The 24,752-nt window shown below is 38.4% G+C and overlaps 1 protein-coding gene across 1 annotated transcript in view; it reads left to right on the plus strand.

Moving 5' to 3' along the window:
- The window catches only part of RNF180 (ring finger protein 180), a 224,092-nt gene that overhangs the window by 168,306 nt on the left and 31,034 nt on the right, over positions 1 to 24,752 (plus strand). Inside the window, exons 6-7 of the mRNA XM_003265981.3 lie at positions 2,772 to 2,997; positions 7,864 to 7,989. Coding sequence (XP_003266029.3) covers positions 2,772 to 2,997; positions 7,864 to 7,989 — 352 coding nt within the window. The remainder of the gene's footprint in view (positions 1 to 2,771; positions 2,998 to 7,863; positions 7,990 to 24,752) is intronic.

The following is a 24,752-nucleotide window of genomic DNA, read 5'->3' on the forward strand; positions in this document are numbered from 1 at the left end:
AATTTTATGCAGCCAACAAACATATGAAAAAAAGCTCAACATCACTGATCATTAGAGAAATGCAAATCAAAACTACAATGAGATACCATCTCATGCCAGTCAGAATGGCGATTATTAAAAAGTCAAGAAACAATAGATGCTGGTGAGGCTGTGGAGAAATAGGAACACTTTTACACTGTTGGTGATATATATATATATATATAAACAGAATACTATTCAGCCAATAAAAGGAATGAAATAATGGCATTCTCAGCAACCTGGATGGAACTAGAGACCATTATTCTAAGTGAAGTAACTCAGGAATGGAAAACCAAACATTGTATGTTCTCACTCATAAGTGGGAACTAAGCTATGAGGATGCAAAGGCATAAGAATGACACAATGGCCTTTGGGGACCCAGGGGGAAAGGGGGAAGGGAGTGAGGGATAAAACTGGGTTCAGTGTATACTGCTCAGGTGATGGGTGCACCAAAATCTCACAGATCACCACTAAACAACTTATTCATGTAACCAAAACCACCTGTTCCCCCAAAACCTATGAAAATAAAGAACAAAATAAAAACAAAGAGGACAATAAGGAATATGAAAAAGCATTGTTAAATAAGCCAAAGAATGAAAATAAGCAGAAGAATAAAATATAGTTAAAATGCATAGATTAACAGTTTTAAAGAACGTGCTCCTGACAAGTAGAGGTAGAAGGCATCTTTGTGTTTGGAGTTGAGAATATAATGTCTTGTTTAGAAGGGGGAGATTACAGATACTGAACTTCGACTATTTTTGTTAACACTTAAGATTAATCTTAAGAATACAAATAGGATATAGGCTGGGTGTGGTGGCTCACGCCTGTAATCCCAGCACTTCGGGGGCCAAGGCGGGTGGATCACTTGAGCCCAGGAGTTCAAGACCAGCCTGGCCAACATGGTGAAACCCTGTCTCTACTAAAAATACAAAGAATAGTCGGGCACCATGCCGCATGCCTGTAATCCCAACTACTTGGGAGGCTGAGGCAGGACAATCACTTGAACCCAGGAAGCAGAGGCTCATTGTGCAGAGATCACACCACTGTACTCCAGCCTGGGCGACAGACTAAGACTCAGTGTCAAAATAATAATAATAATGATAATAATAATACAAATAGAATATAATAACAGTAAACACTTATAGTATGTTTTATATTATAAGTACTGTTTTAAATGCTTTGTTTGAGAAAAACATTCTCAAGGCTTTAGCAAAAACTACAGAACCTGTAGAGAAAGAGCAGAAGGGATGGGAGAGGGTAGAGAAGTATGGCCGTGGCTAACATTTTTTGATAATTAATTACTATGTGCCAGGTACCATACTAAATGTATTAAGTAGATTACCTTATTTAATCCTCACAGCAATTTCACAAATGAGGAAGTTGTGAGTTACAGGAATTCTGCTGACAAACCTTCTACTATTAATATTAACCTCTGAGCTGCCTCTTTCTTAACTACAGTAAATCCTCATTTATTTTGCTTAAAGTCACCATTTCCAAGAACCTACTGGTGATGTTTTAGGTGGATGCAAAGGTAATTGCACTTTAGTAGCAAAAACCGCAATTACTTTTGCACCAATCTACTATCAGTGACTTTAAGCAAAATAACACCACCAATTTTACCATAGGCTAATTGATATAAATAAAGAGTTCAATTTTTACAGCCTATTTCTGATCACAAAAGCATCACCAAACTTCTAAAGACCAAAACACTTCTAATATTAAACACTGAAATAAATGTGAGCCATACATGCATTAACAAAAGATGAATAAAACAAGATAATTACTGGAGCTTGTCCTGGCAGCTCAGGGTACAAAGCAGGAACCAAGCCTGGATGGGACACCATCCCATCACAAGGCACACTCACACACACAACACTCACCCCAACTGGGACCATTTAGACACACCAGTGCACCTAACATGCACATCTTTGGGATATGAGAGGAAACTGGATTACCCAGAGAAAACACACACAAACGTGGGGACAACATGCAAACTCCACACAGACAGAAACTCCACACAGACAGCAGCCCCAGCTGGAAATCAGTTTTTTTTTTTTCTCATCATCGTTATAACAAGACAATGTTGAATGAAATGACATTATTCAAGAACCTGCTGTATCTTTTTCCTAACAATTCCATTTGGGAGGGGAGAGAGGCTCATCATGTTTCCCCATAGCAAAGCTAATCCCATAATTACTCTCAGCTTCTTTGCTTTGCTTTCCTCCTGACACCCCTTAGGCTTTGGCTCTTTCTTTGAGGTCCAGGAAGACACAAAATATAGAATAGAGAATGTTCCACACGCAGTATGAGAATGAAGTATGACGCCTTCTGCCTTCACTTTTCATCATGCATGGATGCTCATATTAAAACTCTATGACCTTGTGACAACCAGGTTATTTGCTCTGGTAGGAATGGGGTAGATAGATAGAGAATCTACATAATTCTGGGACTGGTACACCTAACACCTATCTAGTGTTGATTAAGCCAAAATACAGGTATACTTAATAGGTTTAGGTATATTTTAGCACTTAGCACTATGTCACAATACTAAAAAGAAAAATAGGCTTCTGGGTTTTCATGTATATTTTTAGTTTCTTGACTTTGAAAGGTAGCATTTCTGTCACTTTGAATATGCCACGAACAGTTTATATGCTTCTCAAATATTTTTGTTCATTTTAACAAAATATAAAGGCTATCTTAAGGAAACCAATCTCATACTAAATTAAGAAAAAAAGTTTTCTTATGTTTTGCAGACTTTGAATAATGAGATGAGTACAGATGAAGACAATGAATATGCAGAAGAAAAGGATAGCTACATCTGTGCAGTGTGTCTGGACGTTTATTTCAACCCTTATATGTGTTACCCTTGCCACCACATCTTCTGTGAGCCCTGCTTACGGACACTGGCCAAAGACAATCCTTCAAGCACTCCATGCCCATTGTGTCGGACAATTATTTCTAGAGTCTTTTTCCAAACAGGTAACAATTCTCTTTCATTAACATGATTGTCTGATTATTCTACCTCTTTGTTATAGTTCTAAAGGTACTTTATAAATTATTAAAAAGTTACCGAAAATCACATATACTATAATTTGTTATTCTCCAGTTTATAAAACAGTACTTACCCAACTCATAAAACTGTTAGAATCATAGATGAGAATAGATCCTCATCTCGAATTCCCTACTGTACACTCAGATCCTTTCTAAAACACTGTAACTAGTAGTTGTTCAGTCTTGGACATTTCTAGTGTTAAGGAAGTTCCATTTGAAGCAGTGTTGTTGATTATTTATTCCTCATGTCTGCCTTCCACTACCCCTTATTCTTTGGTTCTTGTTATTTCCTTTGGAGTCACAGAGAATAAATCCATAAGTATCTAAGTACAATTATTACATCTTTCCCCCAAACTCAAAATTTTCTCAACCTTCTTAATGTTCTTAAGGTCTTTCTCCTTGGACAGGAAAAAAGTCAAATTGGAGCAAGGATTTGTTGACCTAATTTTCATGTAAAGATGTAATATAACACAATATTTAAAATATTAATGAAGAGATAATGAATGTGGAACATAGAGAATGACTAAGGGTAGAATGATAGAATACACTACTGGGTGCTAAATGTTAGGTGGGAAATTTTCTATCTTCACATTCTCCTCTCAGCCATAAAGGAGCCAAATGAGGATCTGAGTATGTACTACATTAATAGTAAAACTGAAGAGAATAAATATATGGTGCATTTTTCTTCCCTCGAGGAAATCCAAGGACCCACCTGCTACAGATTTCTCTTAGGGGAAAGGGTTTAAAATGATTGCAACAGCTTTTTATTCTGGTAAAAAAAATTATACTCAATTATGAGTACCAAATATTGTACTACCAAAAACTAAATGGAATTATTAATATGGACAAATTTTAACTAAATCTTACTTAATAGAAACTCCTAAATATTAACATTTGCTAAGCATACATTGCTTACTATAATGACTCACATATTGTAAAATCTATAACTCCGTTTTGACAAAGTGTCAAGTAAAGAAATTTTGTTTTTTGTTAATTTTTGTCTATTTTATATGCCTCTGTCATCAGGCTGCATATTCAGCTGGAGATTGGGACTTCTCAGACTAGATTGTAACCTTTTAACAGTTCACTAGGAAAAGATGAAAATCAGATTCAAATTTACTTTGTTTCATCCATGTTTCCGTGAATTTGTCGAACCATCCTTGCGTTTGTTGGATAAATCCCACTTGGTCATGGTGTATCATCTTCTTGAGGTGTTGTTGGATTCCGTTTGCTAGTATTTTGTTGAGGATTTTTGCATCTATTTTCATCAGGGCTATTGTCCTGAAAACTTTTTTTTGTTATTGTCTGGTTTTGGTATCAGAGTTATGTTGGCCTTGTAGAATGAGTTAGGAAGACTTCCCTCTGCTTTAATTTTTTGGAATGGTTTGAGAAGAATTGGTAATAATTCTTCAAAGATTCAGTAGATTTGGGCAGTGAAGGCCTCCAGAGCTGGACTTTTCTATGTTGGAAGACTTTTTGTTACTAATTCAATCTCGTTACCTGTGATTGGTATTTGGTTTTCTATTTCTTCTTTGTTCAATCTTGGTAGGTTGTATGTGTCTAGGAATTTATACATTTCCTCTAGGTTTTGAAATTTACTGGTATATATTTTGGTGTTCATAGTAGTCTTTAATGGTCCTTTGTATTTGTTTGGTATGTGTTGTGACATCTTTTTTGTTTCTGATTTTATTTGGGTCTTTTTCTTAGTCTAGCTAATAGTTTGTCAATTTGGTTTATCTTTCCAAAAAAACAGCTTTTTGTTTTTTTAATTTTGCTGTTGTTTTCTTAGTCTCAATTTCATTTATTTCTACCCTGGTCTTTATTATTTCTTTCCTTCTAATTTGGGGTTTGGTTTGTTCTTGCTTTTCTAGTTTCTTGAGGTACATCATTAGGTCATTTATTTGAAATCTTTCTAGTGCTTTGATGTATGTATTTATTGCTATGAACTTGCCTCTTAATACTGCTTTTGCTGTGTCCTGTAGCTTTTGGCATATTATGTTTCTATTTTCATTTGTTTCACATACTTTTTAAATTTAAATTTCTTTCTTCATACATTTGTCATTCAGTAGCATATTGTTCAATGTCCACATATTTGTATAGTTTCTAATGTTCTTCTTTTTGATGTCCAGTTTTATTCCATTGTGACCAAATAAGCTATTTGACATAACTTCAAGTTTTAACATTTTGTTATACTTCTTTTGTTCTAACACATGTTCAACCCTAGAGAATGGTCCATGTGCTGATGAAAGGAGTGTGTAATCTACTGCTGTTGGGTGACATGTTCTGTAAATGTCTGCTAAGTCCATTGGGTCTGTGGTGCAGCTTAAATCCAATGTTAATTTTCTGTCTAGATCTGTGCAATGCTGGGAATGAGTTATTAAAGTCTCCAACTGTTATGGTATTGGGATCTATCTGTCTCTCTTTAGATCTAATAATACTTGCTTTTATCTGGCTGTTCCAGTGTTTGTGTACATTTTTATAATATTTATAATTATTATATTCTCTTGCTGAACTGGTTCCTTTATTGTAATTTTCCAGAAGGAGGAGGAAGAGGGAGAGGAAAAGGAAGGGAAGGGAAGGAATAATAAGAATCCTTAAGTTGCAAACTCTTCACCTTCGTTTGTATTATCTGCCATATGACACACCACATGGGTCTCATTTCCAAGAACATTTAGAAAGTTGTGAGTCAATTTTCCCAAGAGTTAATACAATACCACTTTTTGGGGTGGATTTTTAACCTCTCAGAAAATACCCTGAATCATAGTTATCAGTACTTAAGTCCTAAGAAAAAGACCAGTATTACTGTAAATGAATATGTTATTTGGTAATTTCTTTCATTTTCTTCATCAATATGAATGACACTGACAAGCCCCTTCAACCAAGTGATAGTGTCATAACCATCTTACACTAAAGGGCTATAAATGGGCAGTGGGAAAAGTGAACTTTAATAAAACAGCTATGCATTGCTGCAGAAACCCTTGAGAGAATAGCTAACTTGAAATGATTAACTTTTAAACATATGAAGGATTTTTAAATGCACTGTAGTCATATCAACCCCCTAGCATACATGATGAGCATGAAAATACCTTTTCCCTAACTCATATGCTGGTTCTTGGGTGTGCAATTGGGAAGGGAGTTAGAGTTGCAGGTTTAATAGATAACTTCAGTTGCCTAGAGTAGTGTATTTTTTACATTTGTCCTTTTGTTGTTAATTGTAAACTTTGTGAATCAGTTTTCCCTTTAAATTTCTTAGGTAAAAATCAACCCAAGGCAGTGATTAAGAAAAATTGAGAAAATTTAATTCAAATCACTTGAGCCAAAGCTCAAGGCAGTGAAGTAGGATGGAAACTGAGGAAATGCTACAGGTGATCATTGCGGGTTGAAAGTAAGAGGGGATGGTTGATGGAAAGCCTAGTTTACTTCTCAGGTTAGTAACTAGCTCTGCACCAGCCTAAGAGGTTGTTCTCCATTAAACAGTCCAACTCAGATCATGGTTTGCTTTCTGTGGCTCAGATATAAAGAGTTTCTACCATTTAAAGTGAATACCATCATATGTGTTCTCCAGTTGGTCTCTGTGTACTTCAAATGACTATTTCCTTTTTAACTCATTAGTAAGCTTCTGAATGGTTATTTTCACATTTTTAAAATTACCTCAAGTATATAGCAATAGACTCAGGTGGTCAACCCATCACATATAGAATGAAATAGATTATGAAGTTTAAAGTTCTACAAGTGTTTTTCCTTTTCCCTATCACTCCTGAGCCCAGATTACACTGTAGCTATTCTATTGTTACACTCATAACACATTATTCTCCTTTTTTGTCTACCTGTTTATTTCTTTTAGACCACCAGTCCTCAACCTTTTTGGCATCAGGGACTGGTTTTGTGGAAGACAGTTTTTCCAAGGACTTAAGTGGGGGATAGTTTCAGGATGAAACTTTCCCACCTCAGATTATTGTGCATTAGTTACATTTTTTTTTTTTTTTCCCAAGACGGAGTCTCACTTCTTCGCCCAGGCTGGAGTGCAATGGTGCCATCTCAGCTCACTGCACCGTCCACTTCCCAGGTTCAAGCAATTCTCCTGCCTCAGCCTCCCAAGTAGCTGGGACTGCAGGTGCCTGCCACCACACCCAGCTAATTTTTGTATTTTTGGTAGAGACGGGATTCCACCATGTTGGCCAGGCTGGTCTTGAACTCCTGACCTCAAGTGATCCACCTGCCTCAACATCCCAAAGTGCTGGGATTACAGGCGCATTAGTTAGATTCTTACAGGGAGTGTGCAACCTGTATTCCTTGCATTCGCAGTTCACAATAGGGTTCACTTCCTATGAGAATCTAATGCTGCCACTGATCTGACAGGAGGCAGACCTCAGGCAGCAATGCTTACTTGCCCGTGGCTCACCTCCTGCTGTGTGACCCAGTTCCTAACAGGCCATGTACTGCTACCCATTTGTGACCCAGGGGTTGGGGACCACTGTTTTAGACTACAGTTGTTTTAAGGTGAGGGACGATGTTTTATTTATCATTATATACTCTCTACTACTTGACATAGGAGCTACTCAGTAGATTTATGTTCTGTGTGTAGGCATGTCAAAGTTGCACCAAATGTGAACTTGGGGAAGTTGTATTTGCTTCAGTAAAGAAAAAAAATGTTGAATCTACTTTTGCTTCACTGACTTAAAGAGGTCTGAATTGTCTCAAATAGTATCAAAATACTACAGTATTCACTTGTCACTTTCTTGCCATTTTACTCAAATTAATTTCAAAATCCTATTTTCTTTTGCTTTATTCTAGAATTGAACAATGCCACAAAAACATTCTTTACTAAAGAATATTTGAAAATAAAACAAAGCTTTCAGAAATCCAACTCTGCAAAATGGCCCCTACCAAGCTGCAGAAAAGCATTTCATCTTTTTGGAGGTAAGGAAATCTAATGCCAAAAAAAAGTCTGGTAATTTTGTCTAAGGTCTCTTCTTAAAAGTAACTTCCTGAGGCCGGGCGCGGTGGCTCACGCTTGTAATCCCAGCACTTTGGGAGGCCGAGGCGGGCGGATCACGAGGTCAGGAGATCGAGACCATGGTGAAACCCCGTCTCTACTAAAAATACAAAAAATTAGCCAGGCGTGGTGGTCGGGTGCCTGTAGTCCCAGCTACTCGGAGAGGCTGAGGCAGGAGAATGGCGTGAACCCGGGAGGTGGAGCTTGCAGTGAGCCGAGATCGCGCCACTGCGCTCCAGCCTGGGCGACAGAGCAAGACTCTGTCTCAAAAAAAAAAAAAAAGTAACTTCCTCCTGTCTCAGAAATATTAGGGGAAACATAGTTCTGTATTAATCAATTTTAAATAAGGATTTTGCTAAGTATCTCCTTGCTGAAAACTACAGATGTACAAATGAAGAAAATGAAGACTATACAATAAGAGCAAATCCGAAGACTCATGACTAAATTGACTTTGCCATACTATCACTGTTTAGTACATAGATAATGAAAATATGTCTCAAAAGTATCAGATTTGACAAAGTTATATTTATGGCAGCGGCAGCCCATCTGGAACAGCTGCTACTATGAAGCCAGCTGTAGTCAGGGAGGCACAGCCAGGGCTGCACACTCCACAGAGCTGGCAGGAGCCAGGAACGGGCGGGAGCCCTGCCCCTTTCCAAGTTAGCGGGGTGGGAGCCCTGCCCACCCAGGCAAAGTTGCAGCCACCCAGCCATGGCTGCGGACCTGGACATCCCTGTACTCTCGGGGACTGGGGAAGCCCCCTTGCCCCTGCAGGCTCAGAAATCTACTCCTGCTGCCTGGCCTCTCCATGCTCCCAACACCCACTCCAATTTCACAGCAAAGTTGAGGCCAAGCCCAGGCACTGTTGCAACCCAGCCAAGTGTGCACACTCTCAGGGCAGTCCTGACATGCCAGCCCCCTGCAGCCACCCAGCCAAACTTTGGGTGCTGACAAGCATGGGAGGAAGGCTCAGGGGAACTGAGGGCAGCTCAGCACAACCTGCATGCACCCCTTGGCAAGAATAGCTTGGGCACTGTGGATGGCAGGTTGATGGTGGCAGGAGGCAGACAGGCTCCTGGCAGAAAGGGAACAGGTCCCTGGTAAAGCCCCACCTTCTTCAAACCTGAAGACCGGGGGCTGGGCTGTCAGTTCTGTGGACCAGAGTGAGAACTTATGGTGCTTTTTCCAGGCCTGCCTATGTCCACCCATGAACCAGTCAGCATGCACTTCCTCCCCTCTTTAGCCCATAAAAACCCTGGACTCAGCCAGACTCAGGCAGACAGTGGGACAACCTACCTGCCAATACAACTTCTGAGTCTCCTCTCCACTGAGGGCTGTAGAGAGAGCGGGACAACCTGCCTGTGGATAGGAGATACCCACTGCGGGTCTCCTGAGAACTGTTCTGCCACTCAGTGAAGCTCCTCTCCACCTTGCTTACCCTCCAGTTGTCTGCATACCTCATTCCTCCTGAATGTGGGACAAGAACTCGGGACCTGCTGAGTGGCAGGACTAAAAGAACTGTAACACAATAAGGGCTGAAACACACCCCCGCCCCATGCTCGCCACATTGAGGGCGACAAGACAAGAAGAGCTGCAGCCCTTTGCGGAGCCCAGTTGTAGAGATCCCTGAGCCAGGGCTGTGACACCGTCCTTGGGGTTCTGCAGTTCCTGGAGTCTCCAAGCTTCCAGGAACCACTGCATTTACCTCGTCCTGACTCGGGTGGCCACAGCAGAAGCCACATGAAGTATATCTCATCCAGCCACAGCCTCACACAGAGCCAGCACCTGCTCCCTGCCCCGCCACAGCAGTCAGCATGCCTGGCTGTGCACAGTGGCTGGACCTCACGCTTGCTCAACCACACACCCCTTGCCATTCTGCACCTGGCTTGCATTTGGCAGATGTGGGATCTGAGCGAGTAGTAAGAGCCAAGCAGAGCCTGCCAGGCCAAGTGGGTGGAACTAGCCCAGCAGGCACAAGCAATACTCAGGCAGAAGATGCCGTCAGACACAGAGGTTTCTGGCTGGTGAAGTGACACCCTAGGGATCCTGTGACAATAGTTAACAAAGGCACTAGTACTTTGTATAAAGATTCCTAATACTGCATTCATTAGCAGAAGCTAAATTTATTTAGTTTTAATACTTTATAGTTGTCCCACAAGTTTAAAATAGAAAGTAACAGACCCTTGGTGTCAGGGTGTCTTAGAGATGTGCAGTGGTCAAGGAATACCAATTTCTGGCTTTAGGTCTAAGTATCAACATGATTTCAGAGATATCATAGGATCTCTTTTTTGATCTGTAAAATAGGAATAATTATGTCTTCCCCACCTAACTAATATAGTAATAAAGATTAAATGGGCTAATGTGAAAGTACATTGTAAATTATAACTTATTGGACTATAAAAATATAAGGAATGAAGGTAGTGCAATATCTAATACCTTTTTCTGCTTTGGGAATTTGTTAACATATGAACATACAATATGGACATAAAATATAATTTCATCTTTTATGAAACCATAGTTTATCAGATCATGAACTACTGTGCAGTTTTCATTATTTAACAATTATGACATTACGGGACCTGATAGAAAAGTCCAGATATGAGGAACTGTGATCTTCAGGGAACAGAAGGAACTTTTGCATAAGACCAACAAAATCAGTACAGCTACTACCTACACCAAAAGGAGGTTGGTCTTCTGCATAAGACCAACAAGCTCAGTACAGCTACTACCTACACCAAAAGGAGATAGAAGCAGAGCCCCTATGATTGTGGCAAAATAAAAATTGGTGCATGAAATTGGTACTCTCAAAGAAAGTAACATAAGAATATAACTTTACACAGTAATTTGAATGAAGAAAATAGTATAAGGACATTATATAAGCACATACTACTTTATAAAGTGGTCAGTAACTGTAAAAATTTAATATCTAGAGATTTGGTATAGATAGGTTTTATTTTTTATTTTTTACTCATTTATTTTATTTTTTTGAGACAAAGTCTGGCTCTATCTCCCAGGCTGGAGTATAGTGGTGCAATCTCAGCTCACTACAACCTCTGCCTCCTGGGTTCAAGCAGTTCTCCTGCCTCAGCCTCCCAAGTAGCTGGGATTACAGGTGCGTGCTACCATGCCAAGCTTTTTAGTAGAGAAGGAGTTTCATCATGTTGGTCAGGCTGGTCTTAAATAATGAATGACCTCAGGTGATCCACCTGCCTTGGCCTCCCAAAGTGCTGGGATTATAGGCATGAGCCACTGTTCCCAGCCATAGATAGGTTTTAAATAGGTCACATTTAGCCCCCAAAATATGAAATCAAATATAAGAAAACGAGTCTTAAAGGATTTCATACCAAAGAAAAGTAACTTGATTATTTTAAGAGTGTTCTTCAAAACAGTCCCTTGTATTCTACCTTCTGTGCTAAACCCAAAGTTCTAAAAGAATGGAGTACCTTCTGGATAACTCCACACTTTCCCTTATCTTTTTGTATTCTGAGGTAGTACAGAAGCTATAATTTAAAGCAGTTGCTTCTTTGTAATTTCATCTTACTTGTCTTCCCCATAGGAGTTCCAAATAACTTAATTTTTTAAGTGTGTGTTTATGGAGGAGGTTCAAAGTAGCATTATTACACCACCCAACATAAGAAATATATATATTCTATCAGGAGCTCAGCTGAGCTGAGAAAGAGCTGAGTTATCAGGTGTCTGAAGTAGCCAATTAAAGTATCAAGCCAAAAATGAAGGAGTTAAGCCTTTAATCATTTACTGCAATAGTATAACCAAGAGTCTAAAACCAGAGGAAATGCTGTCTCCTCCTGTTCAATTATCTCATGCAATAGCACACACTGGTCCAGGGCCACACAGAGCAGGGCAGAAGTAAGGATTCGCTCACTGTTGAGAATGTGCCCAAACAAAAGGCTCCAGCAGTTTTTCAGACCCTGAGATCAGGAGGAGTGGCAAAGAGGAAAGGCTAGGAATGGGAAAGCAATGGGCACTGAGTCAGAGTGGAGAAAAGCGTTTCCCCCTCCGACCTCCATAAGAAAGCCTTTGTAGCGGCACAGAAGGACCTCTGCCCGAGCCCTCAGATAGATATAAGTAGTAACGAAGGGGCTGGGAATATGAATAAAAATATGTGAAAGTGTACGTGCAGCCAGGGGAGCCTGAGAACTTGACTGCAGCTCCCTTCAGAGATTGTAATGCACTGGTTGTACAACAAATCTGGCTTTTTCTCATGAATCCTGCCAGATAAAGCCTTTGTAATGGTCTGTTGAGGCCTGAAAAAAATCACACATAGGATTTTAATCAGGAACTGTACTCCTCAATTACCAATATTATTGAAGCACCTTCTGTAGTTCTACTTTATTTACCCTGATTCCCCTGAATTTTGTATTTATCATTTCTTTGTATAAGTAAGTATACGTATGTATACTTAATCATGTTACTTAATTTTGCTTGTCTTTTAACTTCTATAATGGTAGCAATGTATATATATTCTGCTTTGCTTTGTCATTCAATACGTTTCTCAAATCCATTTCAGTAAGTGTGGCCATATTCTTTTTACTACTACACCATAGTCAATTATGTGAAAATGCCCCAACCCAAGTTATCCATTCTCTTGTTGATGAACAATTGAGTGGTACAATTTTTATTATAAACAGTGTTTCTATAAACACTCTTGTGATGTCTCTTGGAGCATAAGAGTTACTCTAGAATAAATGCCAGGTAGAAACTGGCTAGGTCATAGGAAAAGCACATCTTTAACTTCATAGCCTACCCAAAACCGTTTTCCTAAATGGCTGTGATGATTTATCAGCAGCTTTGTCTACCACATTTGGTATTTTCAGTCTTTTAGATTTTACTGATTGGATAGGTATAAAATGATATCTCATTGGGGTTTTAATTTCCATTACTGCGGTTATTGATGGGGGTTGAACATAGCTTTATATGTGTATTGATGATTAAATTTCTTCATCTGTGAAATGCTTTTTTATGATTTTCTGTTGGTTGTATTTTTTTGTTGTTTGAGAGTGTTAAAATATTTTCTAGTGACTTTTCTCTTGGTTATATGAATGGCAGCTATTGTCTCCCAGTTTGTGGGTTCTTTTTACTTTGATATATTTTAATGAATTGTAGTTCTTCAATTTCTTCACCATCTTTGTGGTGTATACTTGCTTAAGAAATTCTTCTCTTTCCCCAAGGTCATAAAGATATTTTCTTATATATTTTTCAAATAATTTTAAAGATCTTTGAAACTGATTTGTGTTAATTTTTTATTGATTTACTTTCTTTGTTGTAGGTAGAGACCCAGTTTCTTTGGATTTTTTTCCTACCACCATTTGTTGAAAATAATGTATCATTTCCTCACTGATCTACAGTACTAATCTGTCATATTTTAACTTCCACACTTGGGTCTGTTTTGAGGTCTTTGAGTCCATTGGTATAATTTTTATTCCTATAGCAAAACCATACTGTTTCAGTCACTAAAAACTTAATAAGTTTGGATATCCCCCCTTCCAATTTGTTTTGCTGCAAGAATGTCTTGGCCATTTTTTGGCCCTCTGCTCTTCCATATAAATTTTTAAATCATCTGGTCAAGCTGCATGAAAAACTATGTTCTACTTCGGAAATGGGGTCCTATTAAATGTATAAATCAATTTGGGGAGTATTGATACCTTAGAGTAAAAGTTCTTCTATCAATGTGGTTTATCTCTTCATTTATTTGGATCTCCTTTGATGTCCTATAATAAAGTTTTATAACGTTTTTATAAATATCTTTCACATCTTTTGGCTAGATTTATTCCCATGTACTTGCTATGTTGTCCTCTCCTTTTTTGAAACTTCAGTGCAGAAAAATTGTCCCAGTCACACTTAATTTATGGCATACCATCATCACTGTTCCACATACTCATTTGTTTTCTTTTTATCCCCATATCCTTTTTTCTACTTTACTCTCATCCCATAGCCAACCATTATATTGGGTTTACTTAATGTGTGTCATTTTTTGTTCTTACAGAATGTATATTGTTTCTGCACATATATTTTTAATTTATGAAAATGGTCTGATATATTGCATTGTTTCTCTTTCACCTAGCACTGGCCTTTAGATCCATCCAAGTGGCTATGTGTACCTCTAATCTGTGACTTCTAATTAATGCTCTACTAAGGTGTGCATTTACCATATTTTATCTATCTATTCAATGTCTAGAATACTTCCAACTCTCTGCCACAATAAAATAACACTCTAATGAATATCCTACTGTGGACTGTGAATATCTATTTGGTATATAGACTCCAAAGCAGAATGTCTGGGTCATAGGATATGAGTATGCTTGACTAAATATTGCCAGCAGTTCTCCCAAATGACTAGCCTAAACACCTATTATCAGTGTGTAAGGCTGGGAAAAATTAGCACTATGGAAAATGTTGACAGGAAATGAGAATTAGAAACCCTCATTTTAATTTACATTCATCTGATAATAGTTTAAGGTCATTTTAAATACTGGCCTTTCAGATGCCTCTTTTGTAATTACTTTGCTTATTTTACTATGAGGGTTTCTGCCCTTATTGGTTTTATAAAATTTCTTTTATATTCTAGATATTAATTGTTTTTTTTTTTTTTTTTTTTAGACGGAGTCTCGCTCTGTCGCCCAGGCTGGAGTGCAGTGGCGTGATCTTGGCTCACTGCAAGCTCCGCCTCCCCGGTTCACGCCATTCTCCTGCCTCAGCCTCCAGAGTAGCTGGGACTACAGGCGCCCACCACCGCACCCGGCTAATTTTTTGTATTTTTAGTAGAGACGGGATTTCACCATGGTCTCGATCTCCTGACCTCGTGATCCACCTGCCTCAGCCTCCCAAAGTGCTGGGATTACAGGCATGAGCCACTGCGCCCAGCCTCTAGATATTGATTTTTTATTTACTTTAGACATTACAAATTTCTTCTGCCATTTTTATCATCTACATATTGTTTGTCCATGGTGTCTTTCATTGTAAGGAATTCTTAACTTTGATATAGTTAAATGTTTTTTGCTTTGTGTCTTAAATTTTTATTTAGGTTCTTCCCTATTCCCAGACCACAGAGGTTTTCTTTTTTTTTTTTCACTTTGATTTTTTTTTTTTTTTTTTTTTTTTTTGGAGACAAGGTCTCTGTTACCCAGGCTGGAGTACAGTGGTATGATCTGCAGCCTCAACCTTCCAGTTCAGGCAATTCTCCCACCTCAGACTCCTGAGTAGCTGGGACTACAGGAGCACACCACCATGCCTGGCTGATTTTGTATTTTTTTTGTAGACACAGGGTCTCACTATGTTGCCTAGGCTGGTCTTGAACTCCTAGCTCAAGCAGTCCTCCTCCCTCGGCCTCCCAAAATGCTAGGATTACAGGCATGAGCCACCATGCCAAGCCTCGCATAGATTTTTTAAATATTTATTTTGTAGTTTTGCTTTTTCGGTCTGTATCTAGAATCTTCCCCTTATATTTTGTTACAAAAGGTTCAACATCTGTCTTTTTTCATATAATAGCCTACTTTTCTGAATATTATACAATCTTGCTGAGATTTTTATATGGTTTCCTATTGTCTAGAAATATATTGATATTGGTATGTTGATATATTTAACAATCTTATGAAATTGTCTTATTAAGTCTAATTATTTATAAGGTTTTTGTGGCTTTCAGTGAAGACAATATTAAATAAGGACAATTTTATATCTTTCAATTTAATGCATATGCTTTTTTCTCTTTGCACTTGCCAGACTTTCTGAGCTAGGACTTCTATTTGATTTTGAACGGAAAAAGTAATCATAGCATCCCTGATTTTAAAAGGAATGCTTTTGGCCAGGTGCAGTGGCTCACGCCTGTAGTCCCAACACTTTGGGAGGCCGAGGCAGGCGGATCACGAGGTCAGGAGATTGAGACCATCCTAGCTAACACGGTGAAACCCCGTCTCTACTAAAAATACAAAAAAATTAGCCTGGCGTGGTGGTGGATGCCTGTAGTCCCAGCTACTCAGGAGGCTGAGGCAGGAGAATGGCATGAATCCAGGAGGCAGAGCTTACAGTGAGTGGAGATCGCGCCACTGCACTCCAGCCTGGGCCACAAGGCGAGACTCCGTCTCAAAAAAAAAAAAAAAAAATGTAATCCTTTTAATATTTACAAATAGGTATAATTGTTGCGCTGTATTCTTGGTAAATACCCTTCATCAGGTTTTAAGAATGTTCTCGGCCGGGTGCGGTGGCTCACACTTGTAATCCCAGCACTTTGGGAGGCTGAGGCGGGTGGATCACGAGGTCAGGAGATCGAGACCATGGTGAAACCCCGTCTCTACTAAGAATACAAAAAATTAGCCGGGCGTGGTGACGGCGGGCGCCTGTAGTCCCAGCTACTCAGAGAGGCTGAGGCAGGAGAATGGCGTGAACCCGGGAGGTGGAGCTTGCAGTGAGCCGAGATTGCGCCACTGCACTGCAGCCTGGGTGACAGAGCGAGACTCCGTCTCATAAAAAAAAATAAAAATAAAAATAAAAAAAGAATGTTCTCACCTGTTCCTAATTTCTAATACCTATAGTTTTTCTTGAATGGAGTTTAATTTTGTGAATGTTTTTTCCAGCATTTCTTGAAATGATCATATGGCTTTACTTCCTCAATTTGTTAATGCACTGAATCATATTAATAGATTGTAATTGATGTTCTAATGTTAGGACATTAGAACACTGCTAGATTTGGTTTGCTAATATTTTGTTTCAGAATTTTACTTATTTATGAGTAAAATTGTATTTATTTTTTATACTGTGTTTTGTCAATTTCTTCCTAAGTTTATATATCTTTTTGCTGAGAATTTTTTTTGTTTCAAATTTGTTGGCCTTTGTTTATAATATTTTAATCTCTCTTGTATATCTAGTTATGCTCTTTGAATTCTGATTATCCACTCATTTTTCTGTGATGTTGCTGAGTATTTGTCAATTTTATTATTCCATTTAAATTACCAAATTTGAGAATTTACTATTGTATCTTTGTTCTTCTACATTCATTTCTGTTCTTTATTAAATCCTTTCTGTTACTGTCTTTGGATTTATTTTGTTGTTTTTATACCATATTAAGGTGACTTTCTAAGTCAATTTGCCTCCTTTTTACTTTCTTTAAATTATTACTTAAGGCTATAAATTTCCCTTTCATCACTTATAGTATTTTTTAATCTTCATTTCTAATTATTTTTTATAATAAACCACACAATTACATACTGGTTGGATCATCTTGATTAAAAATAACAATTGTACAAAATCAGGGTTGTACTGGAAAATTAGCATCTGTGATTTCAAGTTATACCACACTATTTCATATAAGATGCCATCTATGCAACATTAATAGCTTCCCTAAGAAATTTACTTCTCAGCTTGATTTTCATGGTTGGTAGATGGAAGTAAGGTGGAAAGGGGGATCTTATGGGAAAAAAATAGACATTCCTATAAATGCCTTTGGCTCCACAAAATTAGTGGGGTTTTTTTCACACACACACAAAATTGCGAAGACAAACAGTTATAGCTTTTCCAACCAAAGAAGCTTGTATAAAAGCTTGAACTCAGGCATAAAACTAGCTAATACTTGTCCTTTTCACCCTATGAAGTGTCTTAGATAATTAATAAGGAAGCAGACATGTTTTAAATTTTTTTCTTCTTACAAATACATATTTCATGTATTAATACATAAAATGGGTAATAAGAAAAGGAATGGAAATAATCTAGATAAATGTGAGCTAGCACTTTTTAATCTCTTATCACATACTAGTTACACTGATGACTGTCAATTGTAATTTCCCTTAAATACCAACCATTTCCAGGCATTTAATCCTCAGTTTATTTGAACAGTATCCAACTGATATGGTTTCCATCTATGCTATGTTAATTTATTCCCTGAGAAACCATTCAAATATATAATTACATGCGTATGTATACGCACATACATACACAAAGCAATGTAGCAAAGAGGTTTCACTAAAACATTTTTGCAAAAAGTTCTACATTGTTGAATTTCTTTTCTAAACATACTCAAGTCAAAGGAATTTTTAACAAGAATTAAAAATTCCATGTCTTAATTTTACTCACTGTAACAAAAACATGCAGCTGAAATGTAGGTGTCTGATATATATTTATGACAATCCATCCATTTTTCATGAAAGCCTGGAGAATTATTTTATTTGGTCATTAGTTTGCCTGAAGGTATTAGATTGGTGCTGCAAGTTTAAACATGCTCAGTATAAATCAAAGAACTCCACATGGAAAAGCACGATTATCTCTAATAGAAAACAAAACAGTACATGCTCACACAGCATGAGTGTGAATATAACCCAGAAATCCACCTTCTCAGAAAGTTGGAGGTAAGTCAGAGCAAATTTAAAATATGCTGTAGACCTGGGGCTGCCTTGCAGCCAAAAGGTACATTAACCCTTACATTTCCTCTGAAACTGGAACAATTTTGTTCACAAGATAATTTTTTGAAAAGGCCTGCAAATTCTGAACTCATTCTTTTCAGTTTGGCAGAATCAGGTTCTATTTTTGTTACATGGTTTACTTATGAGTTTAGAATTTCAGAAGCCTTTTGCTTCTGTATTAAGTTTATGACCCAAATGATTTATAATGCAAATTGTACATTTTGTTCAACTATCACCACTTCATAACTTATTTTAAAAATTATGAGCAGTGTTTCATTCTCTCCTTTCCTCCCTCCCTCTTCCTTTACCTTCTTCCCTCTCCCTTTACCTACTCTTTCCCTCTGACTCTTCCTTTTGCACACACTCACAATTTTTATTCTTTTCATTATTTCACATATATAGAACTTGCTTGTTAATTCCGTATGAAATTGGATGTTGGTGGGATATGATGCCTTCATTTTAAAACACTTGCATTTGTAAAAGTGGACATGTATGCTTGTGCATTAAAAATTCAACCAGTAACCACAAGACTTCTGAAATTAGCACAAGAAATAAATAATTCTCCTGGTGTGAAAGGGTGGTGGCCACGTAGTCCTGACCTTGGCCTGGAGCTCACAATTTTAATAATGTATCCCAAAATAATGCTTTACCTAACTACCCTGCAGAATAAATGACACCAAGTAAAAGTGTTCAAAGATATAATAAGATGACTGATACTGGATTTTTTTAACCTTTGAGAAGAAAGGGCAGAAAGGAAGTGAAGGAGCTCAGCACAGCCCTTAACTCAAACTGGACTGTTGATATCAATAAATGGTGTCATTTAATTAAAAAAAAAGATTTCAGAAATGTTCAAGTGTTCTAAAGTTTGATCACTGTGTGACTACTTTGTTGGGGCCATGGGCAATATATGTATTCATTGTGAATCATTCTGGGAAACTGTGGTCAGTCTGGTACAGAATATGAAGACTGAGTATGTAGGCCTTAAGTGAGATAATGGAAAACCTACTCCATTTCTGCAAGACCTCATGGTGGGTTTAGGTTTATCCTATTCTACAATCGTGAAGAGTAGAGTACTCTTGGAGGTGATGGTGGATACTCACACCTGGAACACAGAGGTTAGCAAGGAATACAAAGGTATCCTGAGGATGAATCCATGTCTGTGCAATGGCTGCAGGTTATTCTTGATGTTGTGTCCTACCTTTTATCCCAAATGATCAAAAATGTTATGAAAAGTTATAGCAGATCTGATCTATACAACATTCAAGACACAGTAGCAAAAGGGAGCTCAGGGCTATCCTGCTTCAACACAAAAAGAGTAGAAATCTCATTTGATCAGCAGCAGCAAAGATGGAAATGGCAGATCAGGAGGCCAGATTAGAAGGATGAATGTGACCTGATTCTGAGTACAACGAGAAAACAACCACAGAACCCTGAGAAAGAGCAGGGACAGATATAAGTCAAGTATATTGTTTCTGGCAACAACAGGAGTGGGAATTTCTGCTTCTGAGTAGAATATAGTAAGTGGTGGCAAGCCATCACTCTCAGTGGCAATAACTGGGGGGAAATTATAGGTTACAAAAATCATATTTACAAGTAAATTTGAGATATATGGAATTAATTGAAGACTAGGTGAATTAAAACTCCAGTATGATCAGAGCCCCCTAGGAAAGCTAATATTGCCAGCTCTTTGCTTTACTGGGAGTATTTTCTGAGTCTGAAGATTAGTCTAGCCATGGGCAGAGGACTCTGAGGGGGAACAGAAATCAGCAGAAGTTTTGATAACCATAGATACTGACATGTCAGATTGGAAGAGGAGTCCAAACATATAGGCGATTTTCTACATGAGACATTTGCTGAGAGCTTTGGGAGTAAAAAAAGGCTTAAAAAGTTGGCTAAAAAAGACAGAATGAAATCTCTTGTAGTCTCAGAGTTTAGGAATCAAGTTATCCTACAGGGAGGGACCTATAACAGATACATAGTAAGAATCCTCCTTAAGATACATCCCATATTTTAAACCTATATAGGATGGATGGCTAAAAAGCAACATCCACAACCTCTGAAAACCACAGCTTTCAGATCAGAAGAGCTAGGGACCTTACAAACTGTTAAGCAAAAAATGCAGAGAACCATGCTCTAGTAGGGAGTCCAGACCTGAAAAACAACACACTAAACACTAAAAAATTTCTGCAGTCCCATTGTGAACTCCATAGTGCTTTGGAGATAAAGTCCCATTAAAGAAATGAGGCAGCAATAAACATAGCATAGGTCATGTGTCCTTAAGACGTTTGAAATTAGATTGAGTATAATGAAAGTACAACCTAACTTCAAACCCAACCCTGCTTGTTGTTAGATTGAGGGGATGAGTCTCTCACTCAGTCTGCCTGACAAAAGAAAGGTCCAGTCCTCTCTGGAGGGAAATATCAACTTCAGTCTCCATGGATCTTTCATACAATAAAAAATTATGATACATGCAAAAGGTTAGGAAAATGTGACCAATAATCAAAAAAGAAAGTACAAAATAGAAACACATCTCCTCTTTGATCTAGATGTTGGAGTTAGCAGACTTTAAAATATCCATTAGGAAAAAAAAGTTAATGAAAATAGAGAAAAAGAATAGATGAAAAGGTAAAAAACTGCCAATAGAAAATAGAAGCTATAAAAAAAGAATAAAATAGTCTGGGACTACAAAGTGCAATAGCTAATTAAGAATGCATGATATGGGTTTAACAGCAGACTATGTGGGATATAATCTGTTGAATATGTGTAATTGGAGACCCTGAAGGAACAAGAAGGGAATAGAGAAATATATCTGAAGAGCTAATTGTCAAGAATTTTCCAAAACTGAAGACAGACATCAGTACATATTGATAAATCTCAGCATAGCCTAATTAGGATAAATAGAAAGAAAACCATATCTAGAGACATCATCTAGAGCAGCCAAACTACTGAAACCCAAATATAAAGAAAAAAATCTTAAAAACATCTAGAAAAAAAAGTTACCTTCCAAGAAGCAAGGATGACTGACTTGAACAGAAACACCACAGGACCAAATGGTGGAATAACATCTTTAATATGCTCATGGAACATTAAAGATGCTATTTAATGGCTTACTGCTAACCAAGAATTCTTTATCCAGCAAAAATATCCTTAAAAAATGAAGGTGAAATAAAGATATTTCAGGTATCCAGTAGACCTACACTACAAGAAAAAGTAAAGATAGCTCTTTAGGGCAAAAGAAAAGGATCCTAGCTGGAAGCACAGAACTTCAGCAAGGAAGAACACCAGAAAGGATAATTATATGGGTAAATATAAATAAATGTTATTTGTTTATAACAATAATATATGGTGAGTTTAAACACAAAATGAAATATATGACAGTTATTGCAAAAATGGTGAAAGTGGCAAATGGAGTTAAAATGTTGTAAGGTTCTTACATTGTTTGTGATAAAAATACTAATTTAGAGTTTACAGTCACAAATAAAAGTTGCATACTCACTGGAGTAAACTACTCAAGGAAAAATGAATAAATGTATAAAAAGCTAATAAGGACACTACCTCTCTGGACTTCCTCCCAAAAACCCATAATCCCAGTTGACTCATGGGGAATGTATAATGACTCTAATAATGATGTAGTAATATTGGCTAACTAGTTGTGGCATGTACTATATTAATGTAATATATTAAGGGAAATTGAGTGTGAAGTATATAGGAACTCTGTACTATCTTTGTAACTTTTCTGTGAATATAAAATTATTCTAAAATAAAACATTTATCAAAAACAAACAGCTAATAGAGAATGGAATAATATAAAAATATTTGGTTGATCCATAAGAAAGCAATAAAAGAAATACAAAAGAATAAAGATCAGATACAACAAATAAAAAATGTAAACATTAAAAATTCATACTAGAATAGATTGGCAGATGGGTGAAGAAAAACAAGAACCAATTATATGTTGTTTGTAAGAGACAGCATTTAAATATAAAGGCACAGAAAGGTTGGAAGTATAGAAAATTATATATATCTAAACAGTAATCAAAAGAAAGCAGCTGTGGCTATGTTAATGCAAAAAATTAGACTCTAGGGGATGGAGCCAAGATGGCCGAATAGGAACAGCTCTGGTCTGCAGCTCCCGGCATGAGCGACGCAGAAGACGGGTGATTTCTGCATTTCCATCTGAAGTACCAGGTTCATCTCACTAGGGAGTGCCAAACAGTGGGGGCAGGACAGTCTGTGTAGCGCACCATGCACGAGCCAAAGCAGGGCAAGGCATTGCCTCAATCGGGAAGCACAAGGGGTCAGGGAGTTCCCTTTCCTACTCAAAGGGGTAACAGATGGCACCTGGAAAATCAGGTCGCTCCCACCCTAATACTGCGCTTTTCCAATGGGCTTGGAAAACGGCACACTAGGAGATTGTGTCCTGCACCTGGCTCAGAGGGTCCTATGCCCACGGAGTCTCACTGACTGCTAGCACAGCAGTCTGAGATCAAACTGCAAGGAGGCAGCCAGGCTGGGGGAAGGGCACCCGCCATTGCCCAGGCTTGCTTAGGTAAGGAAGCTCGAACTGGGTGGAGCCCACCACAGCTCAAGGAGGCCTGCCTGCCCGCCTCTGTAGGCTCCACCTCTGGGGGCAGGACACAGACAAAAAGACACCAGGAATCTCTGCAGACTTAAATGTCCCTGTCTGATAGCTTTGAAGAGAGTAGTGGTTCTCCCAGCACGCAGCTGGAGATCTGAGAATGGGTAGACTGCCTCCTAAAGTGGGTCCTTGACCCCCAAGCAGCCTCACTGGGAGGCACCCCCCCAGTAGGGACAGACTGACACCTCACTCGGCCAGGTACTCCTCTGAGACAAAACTTCCAGAGCAACCATCAGACAGCTGAATTTGCGGTCTCACGAAAATCCGCTGTTCTGCAGCCACCGCTGCTGACACCCAGCCAAACAGGGTCTGGAGTGGACCTCTAGCAAACTCCAACAGACCTGCAGCTGAGGGTCCTGTCTGTTAGAAGGAAAACTAACAAACAGAAAGGACACCCACACCAAAAACCCATCTGTACATCTCACCATCATCAAAGACCAAAAGTAGAAAAACCTACAAAGACGGGGAGAAAACAGAGCAGAAAAACTGGAAACTCTAAAAAGCAGAGCGCCTCTCCTCCTCCAAAGGAGTTCCTCACCAGCAACGGAACAAAGCTGGAAGGAGAATGACTTTGACGAGTCAAGAGAAGAAGGCTTCAGATGATCAAACTACTCAGAGCTATGGGAGGAAATTCAAACCAATGGCAATGAAGTTAAAAACTTTGAAAAAAAAATAGATGAATGTTTAACTAAGGTAACCAATGCAGAAAAGGGCTTAAAGGAGCTGATGGAGCTGAAAGCCAAGTTTCGAGAACTACAGGAAGATTGCAGAAGCCTCAGTAGCCTATGCAATCAACTGGAAGAAAGGGTATCAGTGATGGAAGATGAAATGAATGAAATGAAGCGAGAAGGGAAGTTAAGAGAAAAAAAGAATAAAAAGAAACGAACAAAGCCTCCAAGAAATAGGGGACTATGTGGAAAGAACAAACCTACGTCGGATTGGTGTACCTGAAAGTGATGGGGAGAATGGAACCAAGTTGGAAAACACTCTGCAGGATATTATCCAGGAGAACTTCACCAATCTAGAAAGGCAGGCCAACATTCAGATTCAGGAAATACAGAGAACGCCACAAAGACACTCCTCGAGAAGAGCAACTCAAAGACACATAATTGTCAGATTCACCAAAGTTGAAATGAAGGAAAAAATGTTAAGGGCTGCCAGAGAGAAAGGTCGGGTTACCCACAAAGGGAAACCCATCAGACTAACAGCTGATCTCTCAGCAGAAACTCTACAAGCCAGAAGAGAGTGGGGGCCGATATTCAACATTCTTAAAAAAAAGAATTTTCAACCCAGAATCTCATATCCAGCCAAACTAAGCTTCATAAGTGAAGGAAAAATAAAATATTTCACAGATAAGCAAATGCTGAGTGATTTTGTCACCACCAGGCCTGCCCTAAAAGAGCTCCTAAAGGATGCACTAAACATGGAAAGGAACAACCGGTACCAGCCACTGCAAAAACATGCCAAATTGTAAAGACCATCGAGGCTAGGAAGAAACTGCATCAACTAACGAGCAAAATAACCAACTAACATCATAATGACAGGATCAAATTCACACATAACAATATTAACTTTAAATGTAAATGGGCTAAATGCTCCAATTAAAGACACAGACTGGCAAATTGGGTAAGGAGTCAAGACC

Source organism: Nomascus leucogenys, chromosome 18 (assembly GCF_006542625.1).
Source record: "Nomascus leucogenys isolate Asia chromosome 18, Asia_NLE_v1, whole genome shotgun sequence".
NCBI lineage: Eukaryota > Metazoa > Chordata > Mammalia > Primates > Hylobatidae > Nomascus > Nomascus leucogenys.